Source organism: Anthonomus grandis, chromosome 8 (genome assembly GCF_022605725.1).
Source record: "Anthonomus grandis grandis chromosome 8, icAntGran1.3, whole genome shotgun sequence".
Taxonomy (NCBI): domain Eukaryota; kingdom Metazoa; phylum Arthropoda; class Insecta; order Coleoptera; family Curculionidae; genus Anthonomus; species Anthonomus grandis.
Genome location: NC_065553.1, coordinates 16,468,416 through 16,486,254, shown reverse-complemented (window position 1 = coordinate 16,486,254; position 17,839 = coordinate 16,468,416). Strand labels below are relative to the sequence as shown.

General features: G+C 31.3%; 1 protein-coding gene across 2 annotated transcripts in view; it reads left to right on the top strand.

Annotated features, from left to right (window-relative positions):
- The window catches only part of LOC126739476 (discoidin domain-containing receptor 2-like), a 305,530-nt gene that overhangs the window by 246,630 nt on the left and 41,061 nt on the right, over positions 1–17,839 (top strand). For both annotated transcript variants that reach the window (XM_050445155.1, XM_050445154.1), the window contains exon 9: positions 8,332–8,436. In XM_050445155.1, the coding sequence (XP_050301112.1) occupies positions 8,332–8,436 (105 nt within the window). The remainder of the gene's footprint in view (positions 1–8,331; positions 8,437–17,839) is intronic.

The following is a 17,839-nucleotide window of genomic DNA, read 5'->3' as shown; positions in this document are numbered from 1 at the left end:
TGGAACACCCTGTATATTTTTACATTTTTGGCTTTTACGTGAAATTCTAAGTATATTTTGTGTATAATGTTCTATACCTAAGTGTAACCGTTTTTGACATATTCTTAATTTCATGTGAAAAACTATGTTTATAAGCCCTAACATAATTACCGATTACTCCCTTTTAGTAGCCTTTATTTAATGGTTAGTCTTGGTTTTATTTTAGAGAAAGGACCACTTTAAAAGACTATTTTAATATTTAGCTAAAAAAAAGATACAGGGGGGTCAAAAACTAGCATTAAAAATTAAAATGAAAAAATCATTAAAAGTCAATTTTTTTAAATGGAAACCCCCTATTTTTATAATTTTTTCATAAAGATAATTAAAAATAAGGTTAACTTTGTATAAGGTTATCTAGTCCAAAAATTGATAGTTTCCTAAATATTGGCAGTTTAAATTTGGCCTAATATTAAAACCCGTATAGTAACACGGCTCAAAGATTGTTGATAACTGGGGCATGACGATTGTCATAGAAACCGCTAGAAGCGGCAGTAAGATAATGAATTATAACAGAAATGTACACTTTTTAATTAAATTACACTTTTACGAAGAAAACTTAAATAGCAAGTAACTTATAAATTTAATGCATATAATCCATTGTCTTACTGCCGCTTCTAGCGGTTACCATGACAACCGTCATGCCCAACTAATCAACAATACTTAAGCCGTGTTACTAAGCGGCTATTAATATTAGGCCAAATTTAAACTGCCAATATTTCGGAAACTATCAATTTTTGGACTAGATAACATACAAACTTAACCTTATTTTTAATTGTCTTTATGAAAAAATTATAAAAATAGGGGGTTTCCATTTAAAAAAATTGACTTTTAATGATTTTTTCATTTTAATTTTTAATGCTAGTTTTTGACCCCCCTGTATCTTTTTTTTAGCTAAATATTAAAATAGTCTTTTAAAGTGGTCCTTTCTCTAAAATAAAACCAAGACTAACCATTAAATAAAGGCTACTAAAAGGGAGTAATCGGTAATTATGTTAGGGCTTATAAACATAGTTTTTCACATGAAATTAAGAATATGTCAAAAACGGTTACACTTAGGTATAGAACATTATACACAAAATATACTTAAAATTTCACGTAAAAGCCAAAAATGTAAAAATATACAGGGTCTTCCATTTAAAATAACGAAGTTGACACCTACTTCCGGTATAACCGGAAACGTCACAACTATCAAAATATTTTAGTTGTGTAGCCCCCATCGACTGTGCCATGTTACCAAATTTTCAAAATTTTTGAAAAATTAGTTTCCGAGATATCGAACGCGTCTATTCGTCGTGAGACACCCTGTATATAAAAATATATGAATAAAAATTAAACTTTTTACTCTTTTTTCTATCACATCGTTTGGTTTCTAAATTACAATCTAAAAGTGTGTTTTTAATAGTATTACACAAAATTTAAAAACATTATATTATTATTTCTGACATATCAGAGTGAATATTAAGGTATTGTACTGTATATATGTTTGCGTTGACTAACAGGATAAATACATGCAAGCCATGAAGAAATCATTTGGTTTTTTGCACATTTTGAAATACCGTGCACCTTCCATATTCCGAAATTAATTCCATTTTCCATCTGGTTGGACAAACATTTTCTACCCGGTAGAAAAATTTAGGGCATGCAAAATCCCCGTCCGTCCGCAGGAAGTACAAATACGGAAAAATTAATATTTCAAGCACACCATGCACCGTGTTGTACTACCGCTACAGAGCCAGCCAGCACAAAAGCTAAAATATGCCTGTGTAAAGATTACGTGCTTTATCGTCTTCCAGCATCAGTGTTTTAACCGCGTTTTAGCATAGCATCGTATTGTATAGGTTTGGCCGTAAGTGCGGAGCGACCAAAATGCATACATATGCTCTTCTCGCTTTATGACGCCTTAATTTAATTATACCTGGTTGAAAAGCAAATAGAATTATTGCTTTTAGCGAGTCAGGTTTATTGTGGTGTGAGTTGAGAGTTCAAAGTTAGTGAGTGCAGTCAATCTGGCATTTAAAATTTTAAAAAATCCATGTAGTGTTCTACCTGGAAGGCTTATTTTTTTATTTTTTAAGTAATTTATGATACAAATAAAACAAAGTCTAAAAATCTGATATTACAGTTACGGTACACATATTTAAATCAATTATTTAGACCAACTATCTAATATTTAGAATTTAAATACCACGGTTCTTGGCTGCTTAAATTTATGCATAAGCATTCTTATGTATAATAACAACTTTGACGAAAAAAGCACCCACATCCAAAGATTCAGATGAAGCTATCGAAAGCTTTATAATGATGTAGCTCAAGCTATGTCAATTTATCTAGTTACTGTCAATATATCTATTTTTCTAATGCCAATTTAGGCAAAAATGAAGAAGAAACACCACTAGGATGTTATGGAACAGAAGAAAGAAATGATTGAGAAAACCTACTTCAGTTTCTTTTCCATCACTAACTGGCGGCTATGAATACTCTTTTTAAAACAACAGAACCTACGATCTAAATGAAAATATTGTGAAGTCAATCAACGCTGCTGAAAAGAAACTACTAGGGAAAGACACAAAAATGAGCTACGACAATTGAATACTGGAAATTTAAACAAGCAACAGAGAAGAAATTTTAATTTTTGTAGAGGGCTTTTACATCAAGGTATATAGAAACCAGAAGCATCAGAATATATACTAATTCAAGAGTCAAAAGAGAAGCTATAGATAACTGAAGAGGTTCTAAAGTGGTTAGAAGTAAAGAAAAACAAAATTCTAAGCAAATACGGTGTTGTTGTAGAAGCCATCAAACTAGGAGAAAGTGAGTTACTCAAAGCTTTAACCAGTTTCGCGTGGCATTCTATAGTTATTACTATTTGTTCATTGGTCATTATTTTAGTTTTGTTTAGATTCATCTTGAGTCCGATTTGTTTTGATGTTTCTTGCAGTTCTTCCAACATATCTTTTAGCTCGTTGATGTCATCACTAATCACAAGAATATCATCAGCAAATCGAAGGTGACTTAGTCGAGCTCCATCTACGTTGATACCTTTATTTCCCCATGGCAGCTTTTTAAACGAGCTTTCCAGTGCCATCGTGAAGAGCTTAGGAGATATGGTATCTCCTTGGCGGACTCCCTTTTCTATCTTGATCTTATTTGTTGATGCTTCTTCGTTGATGGTCACTTGTAGTGTTGCGTTGTCGTAGATGTGTTTTATAAGTTCGGAGTATCTTGTGTCAATTCTCGGCTGAATCAAACGCCTTCTCGTAATCGACGAACGCCATGTGCAGAGTTATGTTATACTCGGAGCATTTCTCTATTAGAGTACGGACGGTTTGTAGATGGTCATTTGTACTAAATTCCTTCCTGAATCCTGCTTGCTCAACTGGTTGATAGAAGTCAAGTTTATTTGTCAGCCGGTTGGTCAAAACTTTTCTGAGAAGCTTGTACAAGTGTGAAAGAAGACTGATCGGTCGATAGTTTGCAATATTGGTGTTGTCCCCTTTTTTGAAGATTAAAACAACCTCGGCATTTTCCTAAGATTCCGGTATTTTCTCTTCACTAATACATTTGTTCAAAAGGAGATAAAGGGCATGCTCAAGCGCTGCTCCTCTCATTTTTAGCATCTCAGCGGTAACGCGGTCTTCTCCAGGTGCTTTCCTATTTATCATTTGTTTCAAGGCCATTCTTAGTTCGCTTCTGTTTACTTCTGGTATATCTTTGGATCCAACGTTCCGAATTTCTTGCCAGGCGATGTTTGGTTTAGGCAGGGTTGATGTATACAAGTCCTTGTAGAAGTCTTGAATGATATTTATTTTAATAGACGAGTCTTAAAAAGCACATCCGTGTATTATTGAGTCATCCTGATATTACCCGTTACAACGTATGGACTCGAGACGATGACACTAACAAAGAGGAGCGCAGAAAGACTCAGAACAACTCAGAGAGCCATGGAGCGCGCTATGCTGGGAACTAGCTTAAGAGACCACATAAGAAACGATGAGATTCGAAGAAGGACAAAGGTAACGGATGTTATGAGAAGAGTAGCCGAACTAAAATGGAGATGGGCAGGTCACGTTGCATGGCAAGATCCATCTAGATGGACTAACAAAATCATGCAATGGCGCCCAAGAGCCACAAAAAGAAATGCGGGAAGACCACCAACGCGGTGGCGGAACGACATCCAACGAATAGCAGGGAGAAACTGGCTCCAAACTGCCCTAGATAGATAAACATGGAAAGCACTGGAAGAGGCCTACATTCAGGAGTGGATAGATACAGGCTAGAGAAGAAGAATAAGAATATGGAAGAAATAACCATCTCTATCTAATGATATAACTAATCAAAAAAGTCTAAAATACACCAAACCCTGAGTACTAGTATTCGACAACTAGGAAAAGGCATTCGACTCCATAAATCAACATGAGTTGTTTAAAGCTCTAGAAAATATCGTATATACCATCGATACATTTCCATATTACCACACATATTCCACACATGATACCCAATCCAAACGGTATCATACAAAATAATAATGAAATTATGTTTTTCTATTAAAATATGTTAACTGTACCAGAAAAAAGCAGTTTGCATAGGATTCAGAGAGTAATTTTATGTAATATAACAATATAATAAAGCAATTTTAGAAAAAGAGAGAAAGCTAAGTTTTTGTTCTTTTATCGCCTTTTATTCTGTGAATGAATAAAGAATGGCAATAAAATTAAACTATTTTTAATTAATTTAAAAATATGTAAATATACAACAAAATAGTTTCATGTATAATTTAATATATATTACGCTAGTAACGACTTAAAATATTATTAATAATAAACAGTAGGAGTTTGATATAATCTTTCAAATTAAGCAAAAAATACATAATTCCTTTACATGCTAAAATCAAATTTAAATTCCTTTTATGGCAAAATGTAGCAAGTGCGACCAGATTTTCGGAACGATAAATGGCATGTTAAATTAATACCTTTAAGGTCGCCTTGTGTTTTATAATTTAAAGGATTATTTTATAAAGGTGTTTTATGCATTTTTAATTTAATGCAAATTTATTGATAAGAGTGTAATTTTTTAAGTATAATACGTAAACAATCCCCTTTGATTTTTAACTTGTAACCTGCCTTACACTATTTAAGTTACAAAATCAAGCTTGAGCCGCTATTGTCATTTTGCTCGGTTTAAAACACATAAACTCAAGCCATTATTGTGTAAATGCAAATGTTTGTATTTATTTTATTTTCTATAAAATAAATACGGAGAAAAATATTGTTTGTTCAATGGTTAAAGAACACTTAAAAATCATGATGCGGGATTTCGCCGCTTTTTATTCTTGAAAAATTTTCTTTGCTGAGGTACACTTTCGTTTGTCTTTTGTCCGCTTTCGAAACTTATATTGCAGGTTTTAATATAGTAGATACTTTTAATCTTACTATTTTTGAGTATTTCGGTGGTTATTTCGATCTCAATTTCTTCACCGTTTGGACCCTAAAAATTCCAGATACGAGTTTTCGGATAACTTAATAACTTATACTTTATAAAAATTAATTTTAAAATAACCAATGGCGCTGTAAGATGTTTTAACAATTTCTTAAAATGTCTTTTACAGTTTTCTAGAATTTTTTATCGGAAATGTTATTTTCTTGTCCGAAGTTTCAGCTCTATTTTTTAACCTCAAAGAATCTTCTCTCTAAGTTTAGAGAAAATTCTTTGATGAATATTGCAAAAATATTGTTATTGATTGATTCCTTTAATTCACATCTAACGGGAAAACGCTTAACAGTTTTGAATTTTTTCCTAATTTTTCGGGCTGCACAGTTGGTCTCACAATCGTATAAAGGTAACTTTTTTGCAATTTTTTGTCCCTGAAAAAGCCAATATAGCCCCGTACTATCGTATGATGGCCCTGTATAGAGAAAACAAAGCGTCACATATACCAACAGGGCCTTTTAATTACTAAACTAGGCTAATATCTTCAAGCTAAAGTATTCGGTAAGATGCAGACAGGAAATTCTATCTTGTCGATACTGAAACACACGTTGTCTCTATCTCCTCGGATAGCATAGCCGCCTAAAGACACTTTTAAAGCAAAACTTCGATCTTATTTGGTTATTTTTTTTAAATGCATTTAATAAGAGGATAGCTTAGATAACAAATAAAATAATCATCTTTAAAAATGTTGGTATTTATGGCGATTTTTGAGCATATGAAAGAGCTTATGGAAGACCGTTGACAGACCGTTGACAATCAGCCTTTAATTTCCTTAATTTCAATTGATATATATGATTAAAAATATGAAATAATTATTGTAATTATAAAAACCAAGCCTTAGGTTTCATATAATTATTTTTCCAATTTTTAATTTGGTATCCAGGTTCCAGAACTTTCTTCTATTCACTTTAGAATAGGAGAATGTAATTATTAGGGTTTAAAATAAGCTCTTAGTACTTATATATAACTTTTAGAGTTTTATTATTTGTGGTTTTTGAACTCTGGAATAGGTCTTTAAAAACGCTTGTCGAAATATCGAAATGATGAGAAGGATACACGAACTTTTAAATAGTCTCATTCAATTCATGGTAGCAAAAACATAAAAAGTTTGAATAACTCCTTTATTTATTTGAAAGAGAGAGATATTTATTATGGATGCACTGGTAACTTAGACCTTTTGGCGTCTATCAGAATTTTTTAATAGTTAATAAGCAAATGAAAAACATCTATAAAATGTCTATGTACAATTCTTGTATATATCAAGTATAATCAAGTTGATAAAAAATGTGTCTTCTTTAATTTGTTTTCAAATCTCTGAGTATATTTTTGTTTCTTTTAGAAAGAAGATAATTAATACATTGTATTTAGGGCTAAATAAGGTTTTGATTTTGTTAGATAAGTTATATTTAAGCCTAGAGTCTTTATATTCAATACAATCAATTAGTATATGCTGGTCTGACAGAGGTAAATTGCATGTTTCACATATTGGCTGGTTACCTTTTTGTACTAGATATTCGTGGGTATTTTTTATGTGGCCTATTCTAAGTCTGGTTATTACTACTCTGTCGTTCCTTGTAAGGTTTGATATTTTATTTCCCTCGAAACATTTTTCTTTGATTTTGTATAGTTTATTGTTCTCGTCTAAAAATTGCATTAAGTTTTTCTCTAAGTCGGCTTTTTCATTTCCCTTTATTCTAATGTGACTTGGGACCCAGATGAACATGATATATTTACGCAAATATGCGTTTTTTATTTGGTGCTTAATTTCAAGAGCAAGCGAGTGTTTTGGTAAATATGATTCAATACATTGTAATGCACCCATGGAATCAGTGGCTATCAACCAATTTGGGTTTTTAAAGAAGCTGTAAGAATCTCTGTCTATTTAGTCAGTGAAAAGGTTTTTTTGCAAAATAAGTGCTGTAATAAGATGATCCTACCCTGTTTTTCGTTTTAAATCTATCTGTGTATATGATATGATGATGTTTAAATTTAGTTGTACTGTCTAGGAATAGTCGCTTAAATATAGAGGCTAAGGTATCTTTCTTTGAATGTTTTGCTAGGACATTTATTATCTTGAATTCAAATATCTCGTTTAAAAAAAAATAGAATTTAAACAATTGGAAACTTTTACTTCAAAAATTTGAAATCTTAAAAACTAGAAGAGTTACAATTTACTTATAGTCTAATTTACTTCATAAAACCGAGAATAAATAGGAATTACTGAAGTTGTCAAGAATCAACCTGTAGATCATCATCTTTAAAAAATTCCAGATCTCAAAAACGAGGAAAAGATGTTGTTATTAGAATTTTCAAAAGTTTGTTGGTTTATATTATTTCAACTTTTTTTGTGTTTGCTTTATTTATTTCTCTTAATAATGCCCAAAGCTAGCAAATGGATTTGGATTTTTTTTCCATTTAAGTATTTTAATCTTAATCCAAATATGACAATTTTTATTTTTTAAGTTCTTTTATTTCACTTTTTTGACAATTTTCTATTCTGTATTATTTCCATTAGCTTATTATTATATTTAATGGAACAAAAACTTAATTTAAATTAAACTTAAAGTTAATATTTCAGAATACTGCTTATTAAATTTTTTAAGCCTTATTCATCGTATTTCTGAAACTTTAAACTGCCCCGCTACTTTCAACTGCTCATTGCCAGTTATGAGTTATAATATCCCGTTAAAATATAATATAAGAAGATTTACCATTTTATTAAACCATAAATATTAATATTATATTAAAAGTATATATAGCCGCTTAAAATATAGTCATAAACTTAAGCCGGTGATTTGTTTTTAGTGCCCATTTTCCTGAACATAACCGAAGAAGAAGACCTGGATTTGCAAGAGAACGAGGTTATCATCACCTCGAACGGCGATAAAATGCCCAAGACATTCGAAACAAGTAAGTATCTCTCCCGTGCTCCTTTCTAGCTCGGAATTCCGAAACTCTTTTTCTGGTGATTTATGGTTGCGGTTTTCCGCGCTAACGATATGTAAAATTGGGTATTCGATCGAATACAAATGGCCATTTTGTTTATTAAGCGATAGATCTCGCGGTTTCACAGAATGAAAAATAGAGGTATCTTTTAGTAGAAATAGGGCAATTTTTATTACACCGAGTTACTATAAAAAGTGCCTTTTTAAATGAAATATTAAAGCAAATTTTCTTAATTTATTAATACTGTTACTTTTTATATTCCTATTTTTTTAAATCAAAGCTGTCATAAATCGACTACAAATTTGTACAGAAAAACAAATGATTAATTTTAATATAACCCCTGCAAGCCAGTGTTCCATGTTATTTCAACATGGAACATACTGATAGCTAAAAGGTTTTAATAGGTAAAAGTTCAAACCCTATTAACGTTATATCAGCAATACGAATGAACTTCTATACTTGAAAATAGCTTTGAGGTTTATTAAAGCGTCAGGTGGTAATGCATTAATGTAATTTACAATGTCACCTGTTAAATAAATAAAAACAAAATGGTGTTTAGCAGGGTGTCTCAGATATTAAAAGTGGAGTATAACAGAAACGTATGTAAAATTGGGTATTTGATCGAATACAAATGGCCATTTTGTTTATTAAGCGATAGATCTCGCGGTTTTACAGAATGAAAAATAGAGGTATATTTTAGTAGAAATAGGGCAATTTTTATTACACCAAGTTACTATAAAGTACCTCTTTAAATGAAATATTAAAGCAATTTTCTTAGTTTATAGGGTTTTATTAATATTGATACTTGTTATATTCCTAGTTTTTTTAAATTAAGAGTTGACTAAATATATATTTTTTTTGTGAACTAAAGCTGTCATGAATCGACTAAAATTTATTATACCCCTTGCAGGCAAGTGTCACATGTTATTTCAAAAACTCATAGCTAAAAGGTTTTAAAAAATAAAAGTTCAAACCCTATAAACGTTATATCAGCACTACAAATGAACTTACTTTACTTGAAAATGGCTTTTAAGTTTATTAAAGCGTCAGGTGGTAAAGCATTAATGTAATTTACAATGTCACCTTTGCTTATTATTGGTTTTATTTATTTTTTAAATAAAAACAAAATGGTGTTTAGCAGGGCGTCCTAGATATCAGAAGGGAGTATAACAGAAACCTAAAATATGTTAATTAACCGATAATATTTTAAAATTTATAAATTAATTAATTAAAACTATAAATTCATTAAATATTGTTATTTATATTAACTATTTATAGGAATTAATATGAAACTTGGTAGATTTTATTATTAATTAAGATTTTGTCATCAATCAATGTATTAATGCGCAATAGTGTGAGTGATGCCCTTGCTTTTCAGTATTTGTTGAAGTTTTCGAATACAATTATTAAACAATGTTATTTAATTATTAATTAATCGTCATTTAACTTTTTTTGTCTTTTATTTGCCTAAGGGGTTTATTATACTTATTTTTTAATTAATTAAAATTAAAGTATTGCTGAAATTAGAGTATTGCCTTGAGTTGCGTATATTTACTTATATCAGTCTTATAAAAAAATTGTAAAAGTAAGCTTTAGCGAGCTGAATAAAACATACATACTTTTTAAATTATTTATGAGTTATGAGTTTTGTATAATTGCAGTTCAGTCCGCATTACCTTTAATATTCATTAGTATTCTTATATTTAAAAAAATTGTCGTTTTATATGTTTGCAATGTTGGTAATAAAATGTAGTTTAATGTGGTAATAAAAGTTTTTTCAATTGGAATTTTAATAAAGTTACAAGCGTTGGCGTTTCGTCTATATCTCCTGTATTAACTACAACCCAAATTGAACATAGAGATGCAGTATATTGCATTTTCCATCTTAGTGGAAAGCCTGGGTGGGTATGAATTTTGTCGTTATCTGTTTAACATTTTGCATAGGATTTTATTTAGTGCATGGGTATTTTGAGACCCAAAAAAAATATTTGCCGGGCCTGTATATCCAATAGCACCAAAGAAAAAAATTTGCCCGCCCATTTATATACAAATTAAATCAGATGCATTTTTATTTAGCAATTTTAATTAAATGTGACAATTGTATGATGGCAAAATAATAGACTTATTACTCTGTACAAGCTACATCATTATGTGGAGCAGCCAATGGTGGATGTACTTATTATCGCTAATTCTACTAAAAGTACAAAAAAATTATAAATAGCTGTAAGTTCTAATTCATCTTGTTAAAGCAGAAATAAATTATTTATCATTAAAAAATATGGATTTTTAGTTTTATGAAACACTATATGTATAAGTCCTTCAAAATTTAATTTTTTAGAAGGTTTTAAAGCATAAAAGTGGTTATTAAATACTCCAGAGTTCAAAACGAGAAAATATTTTTAGACAACCCTATTTGTTGCTATATAAAACTGAGAATATGAAATAATTATTGTAAGTTTTACATAATGAACATTTTTAATTTTTTGGCACAAAAAGTTACATCCAGATTCTGAAAATGGTCTTAAAAAATGCCAGATCTCGGAAACTTGATGATGTGTAAGATTCTGATTAGCCTCATTTAATTGGTGAGAATAAAAATATGAAAAGTAAAATTAAAACAGCAATTGTTAAATTGACCAAGGTCTTTGGTGCAAAAATCAATGTATGCACTTGCAAGTAATAAGTCTAAGGTAAACGTTAAAAGGAGGGCTATAGCGTCTCTCCTACTCCCTTTACAGTTTGATTATTAAACATGCAGCATATTAAATTTTTTCTTGCAGGGATAAGCGTGGGTGGAGATGAAGCATTATCATTCTCTGTTTAACTTAGCACTTTGCCTATGAAATTCGTGTAATGCATGGGTGTTTTGGCACCCAAGAGACATATTTGTCTAACTTGTATATTTAATGGTAACTGGAGATACAGCAAAGGCAAAGACCAAAGACAGGCAGGACCAATTTTGGAGTAACCAAAATTGATGTCCAAATAATCCAGAATTTATTTATATGATATTTCAACTAAAAATATGAAATAATTATTATAATTGTAAAAATTAACCAACCCTTAAGTTTCATATTCTAATTACCTTTTAAAAATTTTAATTTCTTGGATAACTCTTTGACACATATTTGGTATTCAGATTCCAAAAGCTCGAAGAGATATAACTATTGAAAGTTTTATTCACTCGATAAGAATGAGATTATTAAACAAATATTTAAATTATAAGGAATGTACATTTTTTGCCTCATAGTGTTGTATTTGGAAGACAACTGCTGCCAGACTTCTTCCCTAAATAAAGAAGAACACAATTGTTTAATTGTGCCACTGGAGATTACTAGTGGATGGTATTTATTTACTATTGATCTTTATCGAAAGACCGCAGCCAAGTCCATAAGTCCTAATAAGGACCAAAGCCATATTAGGAATTATGGACCTCAATTGGTTAATAAATGTGTAAAGAGAGAGAGAAACCCGTCTTGGATATTAGGGCTATAATAGAAGAAATAGGCAAACTTCGTCAGCAACTTCTCACTGCGACCGCGACGCAATTCACACACTTTCTCCGACAATGACTCAACTCGATTATGTACTGCGACATTTGGACCAATAATTAGTCATTAAAAGTCTGAAGAGAGATTCATATTAGCATTTGAAGAGCAAAGGGAATAAGTGTAACTCGTAAGCAACTTCTTAGTTCGACTGCGACTACGACTTTACTCGCACACTACATCTTGGCGATGGTGCCTCAAGTTGACTGATGTCACAGCAACTTAGATCAACGGTAACAACTAAACTTTGACCGTGTGACTTTTTGGCCTAAGACCTATACCTAACAGCCTGACAGTTTAATGGGAATTTATGAATTGTATTTATAATTTTAGCGAATAAGAATTTCCACCGTAAACTCTTGCTAAATCTATACGAGCTTCAAAATATAACAAAATAGAAATTTTAACATAAATTGTTTTTATCTTATAGTTGTTTTAAAGACGTTTTCGTTATATCTAAATTTTCTGTAAAGAATTAAAAAGGATCTTTGGTTTGACAAGTTACGAGTCTAGAATCTCTGGTAAGAGTGCCGTCAGCCCGCTCTATCGAAAATGCGATGTTCAATTTTTTTCAATAAAAAATCTGTGACCCTGTATCTTAAATATTAACAAAGATGCCAATAGTGCCGACTTAACCCTGTATGTTTTTTGTGTTTTGTGTATTGTTGTAGGACACTAAATGTATCTTAAAAATTACACAGTTAGATTTAATTTCATATATACCAAGTGCAAAATAAAAAATGTGTTTTATTATTTATTCCGTCTATTTGTAATAAGTTAAATTTTTACATATTTTTTCATTTAAAATACCTCATCATAAAGTACGATCCTGCAAAAAAGAACCTATTTATAAAGGTAACAGGTAAGCTGTTAAAACTTACTTGTTTTAGATCAAACAAACGCTTATTTACGTAGGTTAAAAATATTTTTTCCAATTTAAACAGAGTTAGTATGTATATATAAAAAGTTTATGGAAAAGTTTTCTCATTAAAATTTGAAGCGCGAGTCAGGAACGAATAGGCCAAAAAGTTTTTGTTTGTTCTCGCAATTTTCGGTCTGTAAACGTGGCGGATTGTGCCGCGCAGAGTTTTTTATATTCGTTAGGCATAAAAAAGCAGGCAGCGGAAAAAGTTTGAAATAATTTCTTAATAAGAAGAGCGGATAATGGCTCGTATTTAACTTACGAGGGTAACATCAATTTACTTGTTTGCACATTTGATGCGAGATTTTATTCTTGTATCCAACCACTTTAATAGTTTATTAGAAAATATAATAATCCTAACATTAACATAATCAAAATATGACTGTAAAAGGGAACAACACTGATAATCATAACAAATATTTTATTAATAATAAAAAATTAAATCGCTGCTCTGAACACACCTTCACTTTCAGGATTTTAAAAGATCTGATCCTGATCTAAATAAGATATAAACCACAACACGTTATAAGCTGACCAAGTTTCGATGTCTACACGCGAATGCATCAACAAAAAGACTTTATCTCTGTCGTAAAAAAGGTCAGTCTGAGAAAACGACTCTCACAGTCCAACGATACATTAATGAGATTAGTTGGAAGGTATACACCTCTAAATCTATAATAAAGAGATCTCGAATTAAAGATAAACTTAGCCCAACAAGAACGAGCAAAATCACATGGCAACTTTCCAAAACCCCACAGCCGAATAATATTGACAAACCGTCTTTGTTAACATGGCTTGAAGCACGTTATTTCTACCCAAAGATCAAGAGTTTTAATAAGAACACGAAATTACAAGAAGTACTATCTTCATCTTGAAGTCGAAGATAGTTGCAGAGAATCTAATACAGTAGGCGAATCGATAGAACACATCAGTGAAGGTTGCCGCCAACTTGCAGATAGCTCCTATCTAGGTGGCCGCAATCAACATTATATGCAACAGCACAATGGTCCTATACTGGGATCAACCTAACGTCGTCATTATTGACTAAAATAAGAAAGCTGGTCTTATTATCAACGTAGCAGTGACATTGACTCACTACCTCAGCAAAACTGAAAAGGATCATAAGATATGAAATCCTAGTTATAGAAGTGAAGCAAAGTTCAAAAAACATTCGGGACATGTCATATAGGTTAAAAATTCCTGAATGGTATCTGAGTGGAAGAAACTGAAGTATTTTCTTACCAGACTACCAAAAACTCACCGGCAAAAATTGAGAAAATGCAAGAGCAAAATAAGTATTGAAAGGAACAGAAGAAAAACGTGTCACTAACCTAAATAAACTACCGGAAAGCTTAAAATACCCATGACCTTTAATAATAAAGTCATATGCCAATGGAACATGTTAGTCATATATGCCACATCATCATCGAAAGTACCTAGATAAAAAGTGGTACCTACCAAGGAGGTATTGTTTTGTGTAGCACTGTTCTCTTTCAGCATCATCTTAAATAGAACAAATACAGAATATCTATACCTCAACTATATGTAGACGATCTGAAATTGGCAGCACAATGGGATGAAGAACTGACCGAGCAATTGGTACCAGTAAAAGAAGTTAGTGATGTTATCAATTGGAATTTGAAATTCTGAAATATACAGGAGCATCATTTATTCAAGAAGTCAAGAAGAACATTGTGATCGAACTTTTAGACCAAATAAGACCAACACAAACGAATGAAGATCAAAATAGGAAAAGAGTTCTTACATAAAACAAGAAAGATCCTTAAGACATAGCTGAATATCAAAAATAGAATAGCTGCAATAACATCATAAGCAGTTTTAGTAATCCAATACACCGTAGATATTATCAGATAGATCCCCGGCAGAATTAAGAAAACTAGACACACAAATAAGAAAATTACTCACGATGTATCCCCGCGAGCCATCGATTGATCCATAGAGAATTGATCCGTATGGAATTCATGTACAAAATTACCAAAAAAGAGCTTAATAACTACCTAAAGTTAAAAGAACGAGACAAATAGTTGGGTATGGTATACATACATATACATATGTGCAAAACCACATTAACGACAATCTTGGTCATGGCAGTGAAGATGAAGATACAGACGACCATATAAAAAGCAAGTCGAAAACAAAGTAAGTCAAGGAGATGATTATGATAAGACAACATTTGAAACAGCAAATGAAAGATAGCCAAAATGATAAATGCAAGTAAAAACCCCTATATGCAGCTTGCAAAAAGGCAGAATAAGAGACAATAAACAGAACCTAGACATGGGCATGACCAAATACACATCTTAAAACACTATTAACAGTGTGCCAAGAACAAGCCATCGTTATAAATTGTATGAAGACAAATATTAAGAAAACTAACTGTGAACAATAATAAAGACTCTGCCATACCTTCGTAAAAAAGATAGTCGTTCACATCGTTTTAGGCTGCCTCATCTTGGCCAAAAAAGAATACCTAAACCAGCATGATATAGAAGCAAAATACCTTGACTTACACCAGTACAACCTGAATCCTGTAGTTTTTAAAATTTAAGGAACTGGAATCAAAAAAGTTTTATGAAAAAAAGTGTAAAACATATTTTATTTTTATCATTTTATTATATTATATATTTCTTATTTTATATTTTAATATATGTATTCTCATTTAAAACAAAACTCTTTTAATGATCTATAATAATTCTATCTCAATTTAATTAATTCCATAATCAATTAATAACTTGATATATTTAAAATAACGTATATTGCTAAAGATCTCTAATATTCATTGAGTTAAGGGGACACCCAAAAATATTAATTGGGAGGCAGTCAGAAAGCAACGTTTGAGAGAAATGTGTGTAAGGTGGTGTGTTGGAAAAAGAGTTGTGTTTACTGGTTAAACCAGGCTGCTAAATTCAATAGTGGTGAATATGTAAGAAATAGTTGATCTTGAGTAGATATGTGGCCATTATGAGAAGTTTGTACAGATCTGTTTGCGCATCTTGAAGATGCCCGCACAAGTAGGTGTGAAAGCCTCTGTTCAATTAGGAACGAATGCGCAATTCCTCGAGTGCTGTCTGGTAAGACTGGGGGCCTTACCTGGGGCTCGATTGACACGAATAAACAGAAGGATATAGTAGAAATATATCCTTTGTCTAATTCGTTGAGATGCTTACTGTTTAGCGGCAGTGGAGCGTCTGGGGAAGCCCTTACTATTTTAGGTGACACTAGCTAGTCGTCAAATAAAGGAAGATAACATGTTTGACATATGTATATATTGAAATGTGACATTGTGTAAATTGATGTTGACTGAGATGATGCAAGGGAACGGAAGTTCCCCGGTGAGTATATTTTATTATTGCCAAAAGTTGACAGAATAGTAAATATTGTTTTTCTTAATTATTTTTATGTGATGTTCGAGTTTATGTCTAACAATATAAGAAGGATGACTGTTGAGTGAATTTGCATTGTAGAGACCCATTGGCTAAGAACAACTATGACAGGTAATAAACCACATTTTAAAGCGTATTTTACAAAAGTCAGTTAATCATGAAAAAAAATTACATATTCAACGATTTAATGGAGGTTTTTGAGATGTGACTATGTCCATAGACGAAAAACCATATTCATTATTCTTATAGAAATATGGTGTGGATATTTCTGCAAAAAAATTATTTTTTTACAAACATAAATCTACCCCACCTCAAAGATATATTCATCATTACTTTTTAATTAGAAAATTTGATGTAGATGTTTAGTCTTATGAATCTTAGGATTATTGCAACTCAGTTATACGCAGAATATTTTTGGAATACATTTCCCTTTTAGTCTCACGATATTCTGGGAGTTTTAAAATCTATTATCCCGATTGTGTTTAAGGATAATGTAATACATTAAACACAATCTAATTTCAATTCATTTATCATCGGTGACCCTCGGAATTATTACAAAAAAAACCTGTGCCAAAAATAACTAAACTGAGTTCATCAACAGTTCGGAACAAAACAAAAAGCCCTGTAAACAATAACACAGTGGATTTAATTTCAAGCAAAAAGCGGTCGTCTTCCGAACAAGCGGCATCCGTGCCAAAAAACCCCGAACTGACGCTCTATTGTTTTCGGTAAATGACGGACTCATTGTTTACTACCGCCGAATCAAAATTATAATGCTTTTACTTCACCGACATCATTAATCTTTATTTTAGCGCCCGCCGCTACATCGCTATACGTAACTCTACCGAGTGCAAACTGAATTGATGGCTTTGAACGCATTACGTAATTTTTGTCTAAAAGGATTTTCGAGAGTTTTTTTCGTTTTTAAATTTTCCAACATTGATAGTCTAAATCAAAATTGATGCATTTTTATATAAAGGTATCATAGATATAAAGCTTTTATGCTCGGTACTTTTATTATCTACAACTTTTATATGCACATAGTACTTATATCACAAGCAAAAAAAAAGTGAAAAAACTGGGTAATTCCATGGCTCGTGGAGCAACAAATACAATTTATAAATAAGCAATGTATCTTTTAATATATCAAAAGTGGAATATAAATATAACTTCATATGTCACAATTGTGCAATAAAAAATGACGAACATAATAAGAAAAAACTAAACAAACAAATAAGTTCACAATTAAAAATGTGTCTGTCAACATTTTGAATCCAGGGAAGCAGGTTTAAAAAAACTAAATCCAAAAATTGCTTATTCCAATTATTTCTTTAATAAGTTCTTATTTCACATACATCCTTAAACTTTGAGTAAAAATACTTTATGAACACATTGAAAATTGATTTTATTTGAGGAATATGTAACTCATGATTTGATTTCGCTACAAAAAACTAGAGAACTTTAAATTTAATTAAAGCGACTTGAAACAGTAT